Source organism: Pygocentrus nattereri, chromosome 14 (genome assembly GCF_015220715.1).
Source record: "Pygocentrus nattereri isolate fPygNat1 chromosome 14, fPygNat1.pri, whole genome shotgun sequence".
Classification (NCBI taxonomy): Eukaryota; Metazoa; Chordata; class Actinopteri; order Characiformes; family Serrasalmidae; genus Pygocentrus; species Pygocentrus nattereri.
Genome location: NC_051224.1, coordinates 20,925,865 through 20,941,486, shown reverse-complemented (window position 1 = coordinate 20,941,486; position 15,622 = coordinate 20,925,865). Strand labels below are relative to the sequence as shown.

General features: G+C 43.9%; 1 protein-coding gene across 2 annotated transcripts in view; it reads left to right on the top strand.

Moving 5' to 3' along the window:
- syt17 (synaptotagmin XVII) overlaps positions 1-8,350 on the top strand; it is a 40,134-nt gene extending 31,784 nt beyond the window's left edge. For both annotated transcript variants that reach the window (XM_037544532.1, XM_037544533.1), the window contains exon 8: positions 6,530-8,350. In XM_037544532.1, coding sequence (XP_037400429.1) covers positions 6,530-6,726 — 197 coding nt within the window. In that variant the 3' untranslated portion in view covers positions 6,727-8,350. The remainder of the gene's footprint in view (positions 1-6,529) is intronic.
- The last annotated feature ends 7,272 nt before the right edge of the window (positions 8,351-15,622 follow it).

Here is a 15,622-nt window from a genome sequence, read left to right as displayed (position 1 = left end):
ATTTAGACGTGCCATTTACACCGACTGATCAAGTACATAAAATAAGGGGAAAATTAGCTAATTCGTTTTTTTTTGACAAGCTATCGCTTTAATTCAGATGATTCCCGGCTGTAAACACTGAAGAGTGCCTGATAAAGTAATCCTGTTGTCTTTGTGAAGAGATCAAACCCTTAGACCTCTGAGGAAAAGCTCTCATTAATTAAGCAGGCTGTGTTTTTGACCTTAGAGTGACACAGCATGCCACTGCTTACTTAATTGGGCCCAGAAGTCAAAACAAAAGCAATATAAGCCATCCTGTAGAGGGGGGAAGCCACCCTGAGATGCTGACAGGTTTCAGCAAGCGACACCTTCCAGGTCCTGACCATTAGAGTAATGTGGGTGGTGACCTGGCTCTGCCACGCGAGCCCTCATTAGGCTTCATTTAAATGCCAGCCGCATTTACTTGATTACGGGTGCTGCCAGTCAGGCCGTAAGCCGGAACATGGCTGAGGTCAAGCTGCTACGCTCTCTCACACTCTGGCATTTAGGATTTGTGGCCAAGAAGCTGCTTCCACCTGTCACGTAGATGAACCCCCGCCCTGGGATCTCCCCAAACAGAGTGTGATCTGTTCTTTTAACCCGCTGTTTGCTAGGAGGACAGAGCATTGAGCTAAGATGGGCCTGGGGCTCTAAAGCTAAGCAGCCCAACTCATGCAGCTTTGCCATTTCCATTATGACCTACTAGGTTCATTGAGGGTGTTATTTAGTGGTAGCAATGGTTACACTGTTCTTCATGGCTCTCTGTGTCCAGTATAGCAATAGCTGTGTTTACAAGCAGCCTGATAACCCATTAATAATCCAACTATTAGCTCAATCGGAATAGTCTAGCCATTTGGAATACATTTTCTATCTGATTAAACGAGGTAGGTAAATCTGTTAATTCATGAATGTAGTGCAGTCTCTTAGATGTACAGGCAGAGTAGCTGCTCTTACTAAATCTACTGTGGCCCTTCATGGTCTTGCCAAGCGCTGCCGCATGTCGTACCTTAATTGAAAACAACTATTTAAAATTTTTTGGATGCGTTGTCAGGCATGTAGTAACCTTAAGGCTATCTCGTTTAGAAACTGGTGATCCTTGCAGCAGAAGGCATGAATGGCTCTTGGTGACTCTGTCCTTGTCCCTGGTGTAGTGTCCTGGGCCATGCAGAGCAGCATGTGGCCAAGGGCATCATGCCCACCGACTCGCTCTGATGTTCTTGACTACAAAGCCTGCAATCAAACACCAAGCACTGCTCTCCAGCTCCCACCTGCTGGGCCTGAGTCTCGCTCTCTCTCCACACATTTGATCAGCTCCTCTTTCGCTATCTCTCCTCCTTATATATATATATATATATATATATATATATATATATATATATATATAGAGAGAGAGAGAGAGGGAGAGAGAGAGATAAATATATATATATATATATATAAAATCTCCCTTTACTTCTCCCATTCTCTGTTCCTATTGCTCTATCATTCTCTCTGACTTATCTCACCCTCCTTCCTCACTCTCCACACTCTCCAGCAGATAATAGGCCTTTAATGATGCCTTTTTCCACCCATATGCTGTCTGATGTGCTGAGTGGAAACAGACGTCCTCCTGGCCAAGCTGAACCTGGCGCCCATCAGGCCGCTCTGTGCCCAGCAGTGGGTCAGACAGAACGGGAATGAGGCCGACCAATGATAGGGGATTGGGGCTGACCTTTGATGGAGAAGTGAGACTGACCACTGAAAGAGAAATAGATCTGACCTCTGAAGCAGTGAGATAGACCATTGGGAGGGGCGAAAGGGCCTGGGCACTGACAAAACACTCTTCTTGACATTGATTTCAATGAGATCAATACCTTGACGAAGAGTAGATGCCCACAGTTGACAATGTGCCCAAGTTATACTCCGTTGTCCATTAACATTGTGCTATGAAGTAACCATACACTTGCCAGTAGGAGACAATCTGGGGTGGGGCTTCATTTCATTGTAGGGCCAGATGAAGGAGAAACTAATGCTATACTGCTATAAGCTCACATCCAAAGAAGTATAGTCCAACTATGACGATCTGTTGGGACAGCTCACAACCAGCCTTGTCTGCCTCTGTGAAGAAGAGCAGCATTCATTAGCAGTTTCTACTTATGAGTGTTTGTGTTTGTGTTCCCCTCAAAGGTCTGTGGTTATACTTTCACTTACTACATACAACACTTATTACATCTCTATGCTTTTCTATCAAATCTATCGATAATCAAGTCTTTTTGAGATTGCTTAATGGGGACCTATTATGCTTTTGCAGTTTTTTTCCCTTTCCTTTAGGGTGTTAGGGCTATAGCACAGTCCAAACAGTGTGTTATGAGTAAAAAAAAAACAAACAAACAAGATGGAGGCACAAGCAAATAGAGAAACTTCTCGTATCTCTAGAAGAATTTTCTCATTAAAAATGAAAGTAACCACTGTATTAGCTTAGTTTGATGAATTTTCAATGTATTATGGCCGTTTTCTTCATTACAAGCATAGAAAATCGCTAGTAGTATGTTGATATCTCGCTAGCCAGCTCAATTTCCTATTAAATGGTGCAGCAGTTACATTCTGGCACCACAAACATTGAACTGATGCACCATTTAAGGTGATACAGGAAAATTTGAACAAGAAGCTGACGAATAGCTGGCTTCAGCTTCATATCACTGAAGAATTAAGGTGGGTGATAATAAGTTAACTAAAGACCAGCAGTGAGGAGCTGAACTTTATCCTCCTCTGCTGTCACTGCAGACTGGCAGGGTCACCTACAGAGCAGCTCTAGTTGCCTGATAATGAAGCAATATTCTTTTTTATTTGAGGGCCCCATTTCTTAGGGAAATATTTCAACCACTCCCTCTTGTAACTCAGAGGCTACATTCACATTACCAGGCTGAAGTGACGCAAATCCGATTTTTTTTGCCCTAATGTGACTCAGATCTGATCTTTTCAACTCCGACCTGAGCCTCTTTCATATGTGGTCCTAGATTGGATACGTATCCGATTCATGGCCATGTGACCTTAAAGTGACGCTCAGATCGGAATTTGTGTGCTTTTTTCCACTGTGCATGCGCCATCATTCACCGTTACCATGGCAGCAGCGCTGAACAGAAATTAAAGCCTGTAAACGGTGGAAAAGCAGCTAATATCTCCTTTTGCACTTTCGTCTTGCTCTAATAATGAAGCTGAGAGCTGATCAGAGTTAATGATCTTCTCAGCGAAGCTCGTTCTGCTCGTTAGTTTGTTGCTGATGATGCACGTGATTCATTCATGCGACGTTACTGAGTAGGATGTGCTCATGCGGGTCACTTCAGGATGCCGGTTCGTTGACATTAGTGACAGATTTGAGTGACTGACTCTGACACATGGTGTCAGAGAGATCCAATTTGTGCAAAATATTGGATTTGAGCAATGAGGCTTGTAATGTGAATGTAGCTTCAGTTCCAAGAGGTAAGGTGACACTTAGGGGTAAAAATAAGAATTGGGATTTGGTATAAGGTGGAAATTGTGTAACTTTAATTTTTCATTTAACAATATCACAATAAATTTCCTTGTGAAAGCCTTAGGCCAGAAACATGCTCATATAAAAACTAAGTGTGCAAATGCAAAGTCTAGTCAGCGTGTTCCAAACGTACGGCCCTGCTGTTCGAACTCTGCGCTCCTACGTTACTGTGGCGGTCAACCCCTTAAATAATGGCCAGGGCGCATCGAAATGTAATTACACACTTCTGTCTAAGAATAGCTCAACCAGTTTGCACTAAAGTCCCTGTAGTTAGTGAATAATAAGCTTTAGTATGTAATAAACCTGGAATTTTAAGTGGTTAAAATGCTCAGTAATCAAGTGGGCAATAGAGGACAATCAGAGCATCTGTAAATAGGATCTACACTTATGAGAGAGGATTCATTAAGCATGTTTAAAAATATTTCCTGGAGCACTGTCACGTGGTTTAGGTGAGAGGGAAGAGGGGCTCGTACCCTCTTTAAGCAGACAACATGGATGCCGTGTCGATTGTCTGTTTCATGAAACTTGTTTCAGAAGGTTGCAGCTGAAGTGGCCGAGTTCCAAGTTTCAAGTGAGTTGCAGGAGGCTTTCCATTATGCAACTTGAGTGAAATTTAGGTTTCAAGCAACTGAAGCTGCATGAAAATTTCATTCACTCTGCGTGGGGAGCGCTGCACCTCCGTGTCTTTCTGTGACAGAAAACACATTAAATATGAACCCATCCACACACAGGGAGGAAGAGCGCTCAGGCCAGGAGTGCTGTGACGGGGCCTGCTGATGTAATTGCCTCAACATAACAAGCATAGTCAGTCCGCCACAAGCTCGCACCACACCCACTCCCTTCTGACCCTCTGAGCCAGGACTTCATACAAGCCCACAATCCATTATTTCTCAGCCTGCAGGATGATGTTTGTTTAACGGAGAGCCACAGATGAATGCATTGAACAAATTGCAATTATTGTCAGTTGGATCTGGTGAGAAAAGGCTTCCCTGTCACGCAAAGGAAGTGCAAGTATCACAGGAGATTACTTTGAACTCAGTTCTCATGTCCATTTCAGAGAGCTGACCATCTCCTTGAATCTGAAGAACATGATACAAATGAGAATTGAAATGGAGAAATCTCACACACATCCCCATGGGCTGTAATGAGCTGCAGGGCTTAAGTGGAGCAGCCCGAGGTGAAGGAGTCCTTGGCTGTAGCCCTGCCTCGAGTGCCACCGTTGCTTGGCGACAGCATGTGAGCTGCTCAGGTTTGACCCAGAGCCTCTCGTCTGGAGTGCCGCTTCTCTGCCGACTCCCATCTTCATGCTTTTTTTTATCAAATCCACATTTGCTTGTGTCAGTGTTTATGGAGAGCAATATGCCATACAGAGTCAGAAATCACATAAGCAATGAGGTCTGTTTGAAATTACTTTGACGGAAACAGAAATAGCCAGAAAATGTAGGCCCTAAAATGGCTGCTACTACTGTTTTTAGTTGTTTTAGTACTGTTTTTATGCAACATAGTTTGTCAGACATTACAGACACCCCAAGTCTTTTGGTTTTGAGACCAAACATCTTAGCTGATTGAGTACATTTGCTGTAAAGGGAAAATTGTATAATTTTTTTCTTTGATTTCTCGTAAATTTATCCTAAGTAAAATTATTCTAAATATAGTCAATAAATCTAATATTTCGTCTGTTGAGATTGTTGTAAGCTTCATGTAAGATTATTTAACTCATTATCAGACATTTTTACTTGTTTTATGTAATTTTGTGTAGTAAATTTATCTCACAATATTGGCAGATTATTTGGCTTGTTTTACAAAATGTGCTTGAAACCAGCACAACTATCTGCCAGTATAGTGAGATCATTTTACTCAAAAAAATCACCTAAAACAAGTAAATAATGTCTAGAAATAAGCTGGATAATCTTATAAGCAGTGCACAGCCATCTCATAATGGGAAATCTTAGATATATTGGCTAGATTTAGGATCATTTCACCTGACAAGATACTATTTTTGCAGTGAAACTCTCACTTTAACAGTATCTCATAACAACAGCAAGAAACAAACCGCGCTCATAATGCTAGAATCTTTCTCTCCTGCTCCTCTGCCAGCCACAGGAAGGAAGAGGGGAAATCATTGGCGAGAAAAACCTTCAATCTCGTTTCTAAACAACATGATGAAATTAACTCATGGCCTCGTGCCCCAACCTGGCTCCATTAGCCAAATTGGATTGATGCAGAGAAAAACAGATTGACAAGATTAATAGTCATGGGAAGAGACGGAAAGACGCAGTCAGAAAGATCTGTCGCATCTTCTTTAGTGGCACAGAATCTGGCAGTGTGTGAACGATTTTCGAGAACAGGGAGGGACAAAACCATCAAAAACACCTTGGCTTTGTGTGGCATGCCGGCATATGGCCATCGCCCTGAATCCCGAGAGGCCATTTGCTTCTGAGACTGACAAAAATAAAAGTAACAGATGGGATTTTGTTTTTGGATATACGTGAAAATAAAAACCTGATTTGAACCACATTGATGTACTGAATTACCTACTCGGAACTTAGCAGTTGTTGTAAAGGAGTGCAGTGTATCTTGACTAGTTAAATCATTAAACTCTAGCTGGTTTTAATAATGTGCATTAGCTAGCTATGCAACATTAGTGATCTTTAGGGAGTTTTGTTTCATGTCAGTGAGGTGCTTCCGTTTCATAGTTTTGATCCATAAGTTTCTCAACCTGTGGGCCACAGGCCACCAGTGGGCCGTAAACCCCTTTTAGTGGTCCATGGGCCTGTACTCAGGGGGAGACAGTTGTTGGTAGTGGGCTAGTAGAGATATATAAATAAAATATCGCAGTCGCAGGCATCAGTTATTTCACCTGAGGAATTTAAGAAGAATCAGATTCCAGAGCCATTGAAGATCAACATTTGAGCAGTAAAATTGTCCTGTGGGTTGTAAAATGAGTGCAGCCTATGTGTGAGGCACTGTGATGCTGATTTTCTCCCCTCCTCTCCTCCCCAGTGTATGGACACAACGTGAAGAGCAGTAACGACTTTGTGGGCCGCGTAGTAATTGGTCAGTTTTCCACGGGCCCTGCGGAGACCACCCACTGGCGGCGGCTGCTGCGTTCCCAGCGGACCCCCGTGGAGCAGTGGCACAGTCTGCGCTCCAGGGCCGAGTGCGACCGTGTGTCCCCCGCATCCCTTGAGGTCACATGATCCTGACTGGGATGCCTGATTGGTGGAGGCGGAACGGAGATGTGCTGGATTGTGTTTTGGCGAGGATCTTTCGTGGTCTCACCTGAAAGACTAATTACACTAATTTTTGACTCGGGAAAAGGGGGTTAGGGGTACGTCAACATTTACTCTACACTGTGGCTTGAAGGACCAGTTATAGATAGATTTACTATCAAACCACAGTGTTTCCAGAAACAGTGGGATCTGGCTGCAGTCCACTTGTTCTGACCTCACACCTGTTCTGAACAGGGGAAAAAAGGCCTCGTAGTGTTTTTCCACCAGTCATACAGAGCAGGAGCCTGCCATCCACATTTTCTCTTTATCACATTGATGCTATCTTACAGGACAGCTCAATAACTTCATCATCGTCCGTCTCACAGCCGCTCAGCTGGACGCTGGGGCAGCGGAAACCACTCCTCCTGCTGGTATGGGGTGCAGTGTTTCAACCACCTTACTTCTTTTAATCCGACTACAACACAAGGTAGTTGGAAGTCAATCCAAAAGCAATCTGAGTTCCTTATATGATTTTTTTTTTTTTTTACAGTTTCACACCAAAGCTTCTGTTTTCGTTTCTGTTGTATTGAGCTGTGCACATGTATGTCCGTCTGTCCACAGAGTGAATGTCTAATGTTTTCAGTAAGTGTTCGCACTCCTAATAGCAATCGCGTTCTACGTCACCACGTCAGAATGTGTTGGTGTTTGCGTGGATATTTTTTCCAGGGTGTAGAGACACTCCAGCCATTCCAGAAAAGGTGCAGATAAACTCACCTCCCTCTGGTTTAAAACTAACCTTTGTACGTTTACCAACAGTCCAGTCCAGTCCAGTGTGGTCCACATGTTGCCATGGTGTGTATCTTGTCCTACCTCCTCTCTGTCTGTCTAGTGTGTAGATGGATATAGATCGGTCCTGCTGGAGGAGTGATGTTATGTAGCTTTCTCGTGTGTGCCTAGTAGTGAACTGTTCCAGGTCTAGAGACACCTTGTATGATTGTGAAATCTCAATGTTAGTGTACGACTTGACCGTGAAAAATGATTACAGTAGGTAAAAACACATAAGAAAAACAAAGATGTGCCAGTGAAGATATTTATTTAGATAAATCAATGCGTAGACATATTATATATTTATCTCTACAAATATACATATATTTATTACTTCAACTGTATACGATGAATGACATGACTTGAACAAATACAGAATGTGTTACTGGACGTGAACATGAGGGGAGGCAGAAATACAAAATAAATATATTGGAATAGAGAGGCGACTGATATGTTCCTGCCTGTTCACAGCAAACCTGTGAGCGAGGGTCAACCACTGCTGCTCAATGTGAAATGCTGCTCGCGTGTCAGATAAAGTTTGGTTTGAACTCCGAAGACACCTGGCGTCCAGGTGGATGGTAGCTAGGGAGTTATAAATACCCTCCCTTGTCTTTTTTTGTTTTAACCTTGGCAAGCCAGACCTCTTGTAAGTGATGAGTTGTTTCCATTTAAACGCCCATTCAAAAGTGCTGTCAGTTCCCGTCTTTGTCCTTTTGAGACTCTGTGTTAAATGGTTGTCTGTCTGTATATGAAAGCTTTTCCAACATTAATGAATTTAATGATGGTTCTGTTGTTGTTTTGCATTCACTTATGTTTGAATGAAATTTGGGTTCGTGGGTTAAACGGCCAGAGTAGTTCGGTGTGAAATGCGTCTTTCCAGAGAAATTTGCAGAGTCACAGTTGTTCACCATTGTAGTACTAGGAACCAGACGTCTCAAGCATTTAATAGTTCTAAAAGCTACATCCCATGAAGTTATTGCACAAAATGGTTATGAATACATGGCTTGATACTTGATACTTGCTAATGTTTTGGCCTAAAACTTATTTTTAGTATGAACTTTTATTTTTACTAGCAGATAAAATGATGATATTTGTAGTGTATACATAATGACATCTGGTTCCTTTTACTATAATGGTGAACAATCATTAATAACCTTTTAGTTTACAAAATTAGTTTTACCAAATCAGTTGTACGTCTCAAACTGCAGCGTGAGGAGTGTTACCTTAAAGTAATTCAGAGATTGTCAGATTACCTTGTGGAGTGTTCACTACCACTATTATGTCTTTTTTGTTTGTTTGTTTGTGCTCATGTTTATTTTTAAGCAAGGGGAATATTGAACAGTACAGTTTGGCTCAACTGCAGTCAGAGAAGGGGACCCGAGTCAGCGGTACATCTAAAGGGTACATATCAGAGAACATAACTGAACCATATTCCAGTGAAATGATATTTTCTAAGCTGTACTGACTCCACACACCCCGTCTCGTCTCCAGGCTTTTATTTTATTGTTCTGTTTTAAAACATTCGGTTATGCAAAGGTACAAATATGAAACATTTACATTGTTTGTACCTCGATGAACCTCTAACAGTGTATTATGCTAGATAGCTAGCATTTTTGCTATACAGACCACAGCCTAACCAGCAGTTTCAGGTTGTTTTGCATCTTTCCTTTAAACGCTGTATTTACTGCGTATAGCGCTTCAGTTCTATCCATCAGTCGGGGGGGTTTCCTTATTTGAAGCTCTACAGTCAATAGTGAGACTAAACCATCTGCTAAAGACTCAAGACAGACTCAAACCACAGTGGATCAAGACTCAGCTCGGCCTCCTGCCTGCAGTGATTTCACTATGATTTGACTGCCTCTGATGCCAAGTATCCCATCATGTCTGCTACATTTTAGAAGATTGGAATTCCATAATTTCTTTTTTCCTCATAAATGCTTTCCGTGCTCAACAGGCTAGAATTCCAAGAAATGTCATTCCCTAAAAATGAAATGATTTCGCATTCTGGCAATAGCTTCGTCAGCACGCTGACGCCAGGAATGAAGCTGACGTTCTCATATTTGGGTCGTGTAGTTTCCAAATTACTTTTAAGCCACAATGCATGTTTTGCAGCCGTAATATAATGTGGACCCCGGAATGCACTAATTGAATCTCTGAAATGATAATGATTCAGCGCTTGTTTGTGTGCAAATGTTCCCTCCGAGGGCCAGCAGACCTGATGATTAGTCATTTAATTATGCTGCTCTGCTCAGCTCAGCAGTAGAAGAACAGCTTAACCCCTCTGTGGGCCATCTTGGCTCAGGGTCCGGGTCAGGTGCTCAGGGAGCTGGAGAACACGCCGGACCCACCGTTGACGTACACAATTTCAATACAACATGGTACCTGTGGAATGCCCTCCTGAAGAGACGATTAAGGCTTCCCAGCTGAGGATCTGGCAACCTTCACACCACCCTTATCCTCCGTTCCTCCAAACCTTGATGCTGTCTTCACGTGCTAGTTCTTCTTGTGATATGGTTAGTTTAATGATCTAGCCTGGTGTTATTATTTTTGGTTTCTTTTCAGTTTTTCCTGAACTGATGCTGCTTTCATAAGTTCATTGCTTGTTCCTGTTATTATAATTTTTTATTATTATTATTTATTTATTTTTTTAGTCTTCAAAGCATTTGCATTCAACTTGGGAATACAAACTTTGGCAAACCCTTTTGAGCAATACCCATCATTGGTCACCAGTGAATCATTACTATCAAGCCTACAATCAAGAACATTACCCATACAAATATCAATTATATGTCATAAAAGGATAGTTACTGATAGTGATTAATTGGTTTTATATCAAAATCATGCAATTTTCAAATTGCAGGAGCTTACATTATCAAAAATCTCTAAAGTTTTAAGTGTGGAAATTTAAGCTAATAACACTCAGCTTGTGACCCGCCTGTGACGAGTTAGACATATCAGATCCAACCAAACCTCAGTGTGTTGTGACATTACAGGCATAACTTACTGGCAGTCTGACACACTGTATTCATGTTTCAAGCCTCGAGCCAGAAAAGGTGGACCATCTGAATGTCTTGGTCAAAAAATAGGCCTGAACCTTAATTTATAGGGAAAAAAAATCAAGTTAAACTGTAGTCAGAAAAATCAAAATTACATATTTTCTCCAAATCGTTCAGCCCGAGTTACCATTCTGAATTTTGCTTGGCTGGGCTACATTCAAAGATATTGTATAAAATATTTGATATATGAACAGTTATGATCGCACCAATCACCTGAATTGCGTATAGACTGTGGAATATAGAACTATAATATGTTCCTGATTATACAAAAAGCTGATGAGCTGCTGAAAGTTCTGTATTTTGAAGTTCCAAAGTTATATTTACCACTCTAGCTGTTAAAATGAACGAAAGTGCCATGACTGGGACAGCTTTGGATCATTGGACCTCAGTAGCTCTCAAAGGCCATCTCCGTCCACCACATCCTTTCTGCAGTTTTACACACCTGTGATTTCCTCACACTGCCGTGTATCACACTTACAGAACATGGACTGTTATTGCTTGTGCGTGTTGCCTTTCAATATGGCACATCACTGTAGTTGTGCAGTCTTCCTCTCAAAACATGGTCCTGAACAACACTGAATTTAGCTACAAGCTTCATTTGTTAGGCCCAGTGGCCCATTGCGCCCTCATGCATACAGTTCAAATATCCATCCATCCATCCATCATCTTCCGCTTCTCCGGGGTTCGGGTCGCGGGGGCAGCATCCTGAGCAATGAAGCCCAGACCTCCCTTTCCCCAGCCACTTCCACTAGCTCCCTGGGAGGGATTCCGAGGCGCTCCCAGGCCAGCTGGGTGATATAGTCACGCCAGCGTGTCCTGGGTCTTCCCCGGGGTCTCCTCCCCGGTGGACTTGCCTGTGACACCTCCCAAGGGAGGCGTCCAGGAGGCATCCTAACAAGATGCCCAAACCACCTCAACTGGCTCCTCTCGACGTGAAGAAGCAGCGGCTCTACTCCGAGTCCCTCCCGGATGACCGAACTTCTCACCCTATCTCTAAGGGAGAGTCCAGCCACCCTGTGGAGGAAACTCATTTCAGCCGCTTGTATTCGCGATCTCGTTCTTTCGGTCATTACCCAAAGCTCATGAGCATAGGTGAGGGTGGGAACATAGATCGACCAGTAAATCGAGAGCCTTGCCTTATGGCTCAGCTCTTTCTTTACCACAACAGACCGGTAAAGAGCCCGCATCACTGCTGACCCAGCACCAATCCGCCTGTCAATCTCCCGCTCCCTTGTACCATCACTCGTGAACAAGACCCCGAGATACTTAAACTCCTCCACTTGAGGCAAGAGCTCATCCCCAACCCAGAGAGGGCTCTCCACCCTTTCCCGCGTGAGAACCATGGCCTCGGATTTGGAGGTACTGATCCTCATCCCGGCCGCTTCACACTCGGCTGCAAACCGATCCAGTGAAAGCTGAAGTTCACGGCCTGATGTCCCCAATAGGACCACATCATCTGCAAACAGCAGCGATGTGACCCTGAGGTCACCAAACCGGACACCCTCCATCCCCTGACTGCGCCTAGAAATTCTATCCATAAAAATTATGAATAGAATCGGTGACAAAGGGCAGCCCTGACGGAGTCCAACTCTCACTGGGAAAAAGTCTGACTTACTGCCGGCCATGCGAACCAAGCTCCTGCTTTGTTTGTACAGGGCCTGAATGGCTCGTAGCAAAGAGCCATGTACCCCGTACTCCCGAAGCACCTCCCACAGAATACCCCAGGGAACACAGTCGAATACCTTCTCCAAATCCACAAAGCACATGTGGACGGGTGGGGCAAACTCCCATGAACCCTCGAGAATCCTGGAGAGGGTAAAGAGTTGGTCCAGTGTTCCACGACCAGGGCGGAACCCGCACTGCTCCTCCTGAATCCGAGGTTCGACTATAAGCCGGACTCTCTTCTCCAGTACCCTTGCATAGACCTTACCAGGGAGGCTGAGGAGTGTGATTCCCCTGTAGTTGGAACACACCCTCCGGTCCCCCTTTTTAAAAAGAGGCACCACCACCCCAGTCTACCAATCAAGTGGCACCACCCCCGATGTCCACGCAATGTTGAAAAGGAGTGTCAGCCAAGACAGCCCCACAACATCCAGAGCCTTGAGGAACTCGGGACGGATCTCATCCACCCCTGCAGCCCTGCCGCCAAGGAGCTTTTTAACTACCTTAGCGACTTCGGCCTCAGTAATGGACAAGCCTATTCCCGTGTCCCCAGACTCTGCCTCCTCACTGGAGAACGTGTTGGTGGGATTGAGAAGGTCCTCAAAGTATTCCTTCCACCGCCCAATGACGTCTTCAGTCGAAGTCAGCAGCACACCATCTCCACTATATACAGTGCTAGTGGCACACTGCTTTCCCCTTCTGAGTCGCCTGACGGTTTGCCAGAATCTTTTCGGAGCCGACTTAAAGTCACTTTCCAAGGCCTCACCGAACTCTTCCCACACCCGGGTTTTTGCCTTGGCAACGACTGAAGCCGCAGATCGCTTGGCCTGTCGATACCTGCCAGCTGCCTCTGGTGTCCTACAGGCCAACCATGTCCGGTAGGACTCCTTCTTCAGCTTGACGGCATCTCTCACCTGGGGTGTCCACCACCGGGTTCGAGGATTACCGCCCCGACAGGCACCAACTACCTTGCGACCACAGCTACCGTCAGCCGCTTCAACAATGGAGGAGCGGAACATGGCCCATTCTGAGTCAATGTCCCCCACCTCCCCCGATATCTGGTCAAAGTTCTGACGGAGGTGTGAGTTGAAGATCAATCTGACAGGTTCTTCTGCCAGACGTTCCCAGCAAACCCTCACTATACGTTTGGGTTTGCCTGGTCTGACTGGCATCTTCCCCCACCACCTGATCCAACTCACCACCAGGTGGTGATCAGTTGACAGCTCAGCTCCTCTCTTTACCCGAGTGTCCAGTACACATGGCCGCAAGTCCGCTGACACGACTACAAAGTCAATCATTGAACTGCGGCCTAGGGTGTCCTGGTGCCATGTGCACTTATGGACATCCTTGTGTTCAAACATGGTGTTCGTTATGGACAAACTGTGGTTTGCACAGAAGTCCAAAAACTGAACACCACTCGGGTTCAGATCAGAGAGGCCATTCCTCCCAATCACACCCCTCCAGGTCTTACTGTCGTTGCCCACGTGAGCGTTGAAGTTCAAAATATGTTCAAATATGTTCAAACTAAATGATTAATCCACTTATTTAACCAGGAAGTGTTGTCTATTGGAAATGAAAGTATGTAGTGGTTTTTAACAGCATTGGTCAAACAATTTGCAGGCCAGTTTCTGCTCCCGCAATGTTGAACGTTATAAACTTTCACTATGGCGCTACGAACATGCAGAACAAAACTTTCTGATTGGGAATGTAATCGGATACAGGCGTTTACACAGATATTATTCCTCTATTTAACGGATTATTTACAGGATTACCCACCTCGTCTAATTGGATAGACACTATTCCGAACGGCCTCTAGTCCAATAGTATAGTCCAACTGAGGTAGACGTTTTCTATTCCAATTGAGCTATTAGTCAGATTTTTTACAAATTATTAGGCTGCATACAAATGTGGCTGCTCACACCTAGGGTCAATTTAACATCAACAATTAGCCTAACTGCATGTCTTTGGACTGTGGGAGGAAACCCATGCAGACATGGAGAGAAACTCCACACAGATTGCCCGACCAGGGCGCTGAACCCAGTCCCTTCTTGCTAAACACACACACACACACATTTTCTAAGCCACTTCTCCATCTGGGTCTCAGGGGGGGCGCTGGAGTCTATCCCAGCTGTCATCGGGCGGAAGGTAGGATACACTCTGGACATTTCGCCAGTCCATCATAGTCTTGCTAAGCAATTAGGTAATGGGAGAAAATGTGGAAAAATCTGTGTCCAAAAGTATTGAAAGATGTAGAGAAATTTGGGATCTTAACAACAAGCAAGACCTGGTAGACCACCATCAGAAAAACAGCACTTAAAGCTTTCGTATTTGAGAGAGAAGCAAGGCAAACAACTAATTGGTTAATCATTTACATCCATGCTTTGCTCTTGAAAATATGTTTGTGTGATCTGTTTGGGTATCTTCCTACCAATTTCTCCAATTCTAAACCAATTAGTGACCAATAAAAGCAAGGTGCATTTAGAAAAATAAAGACTCACCAGCCATTGACCACCAAGATAAGTCATAAATGCAAATACCAAAATTGCGGTAACACTTTATTTAGATAGTCTATTATATATGCATTGTAGATGCTCAGTCTCTTTAACATTAAAATATGTATCTAGTTCTGCAACTGAACTTGAAGCTGCCTGTGAAAGATTATTAAACCCTATATTAATCCCCAACCCTAACCTCAAGGCAAAACCTAAACTTAACCCTAAACTTAATGTTGTTGATAACCAACTGGGTATCACCATAAAGTTTGTTAAAGATTTAAATAGATCTGTAGGTCTTCTATAGGGGACCATCCAAATAAAGGTTGACCCAAAACTGCTTCCAAAGGTTTGTAACTACTTGTAGAGACGTTTGTATGAAGCTTTTAGCAAATAAACTTGTACTTACACTAATTCCAACAGCACATGAAGGCAGCATTACATCTCCATCACACACACATACACAGAGACCCACAGAGGTTTCTTACATCACTTACCACAAACAGCCGAGAGCAGTCCAGAAGGCCTATTACACATCCCCTCCCACTGTAAGGGTTCAGACAGATCTGCTCATGCATTATTCACTGCATTGCCCTGAGGAGTTTTGCAGGCTGTGTTAGTGCTACATCTGCTTGGCCCGCTACAGAAAGCCTTCAGGCACTAATTGGCACAGTCCGAGTGCTGGAGGGAAAACTCCAAAGGTCAGCTGGCAGGTTGAGGTTAAGCTGATTCTTGTCTTTTGAAGCACAGCAATAAAACGAAAACCTTAAATCCCTTCGTTCCTTGACAGCATCAACTTCCGGGTCAGTGCCTGATCAATGGGAACAGAGAGACAGTGCCTGCTCACCA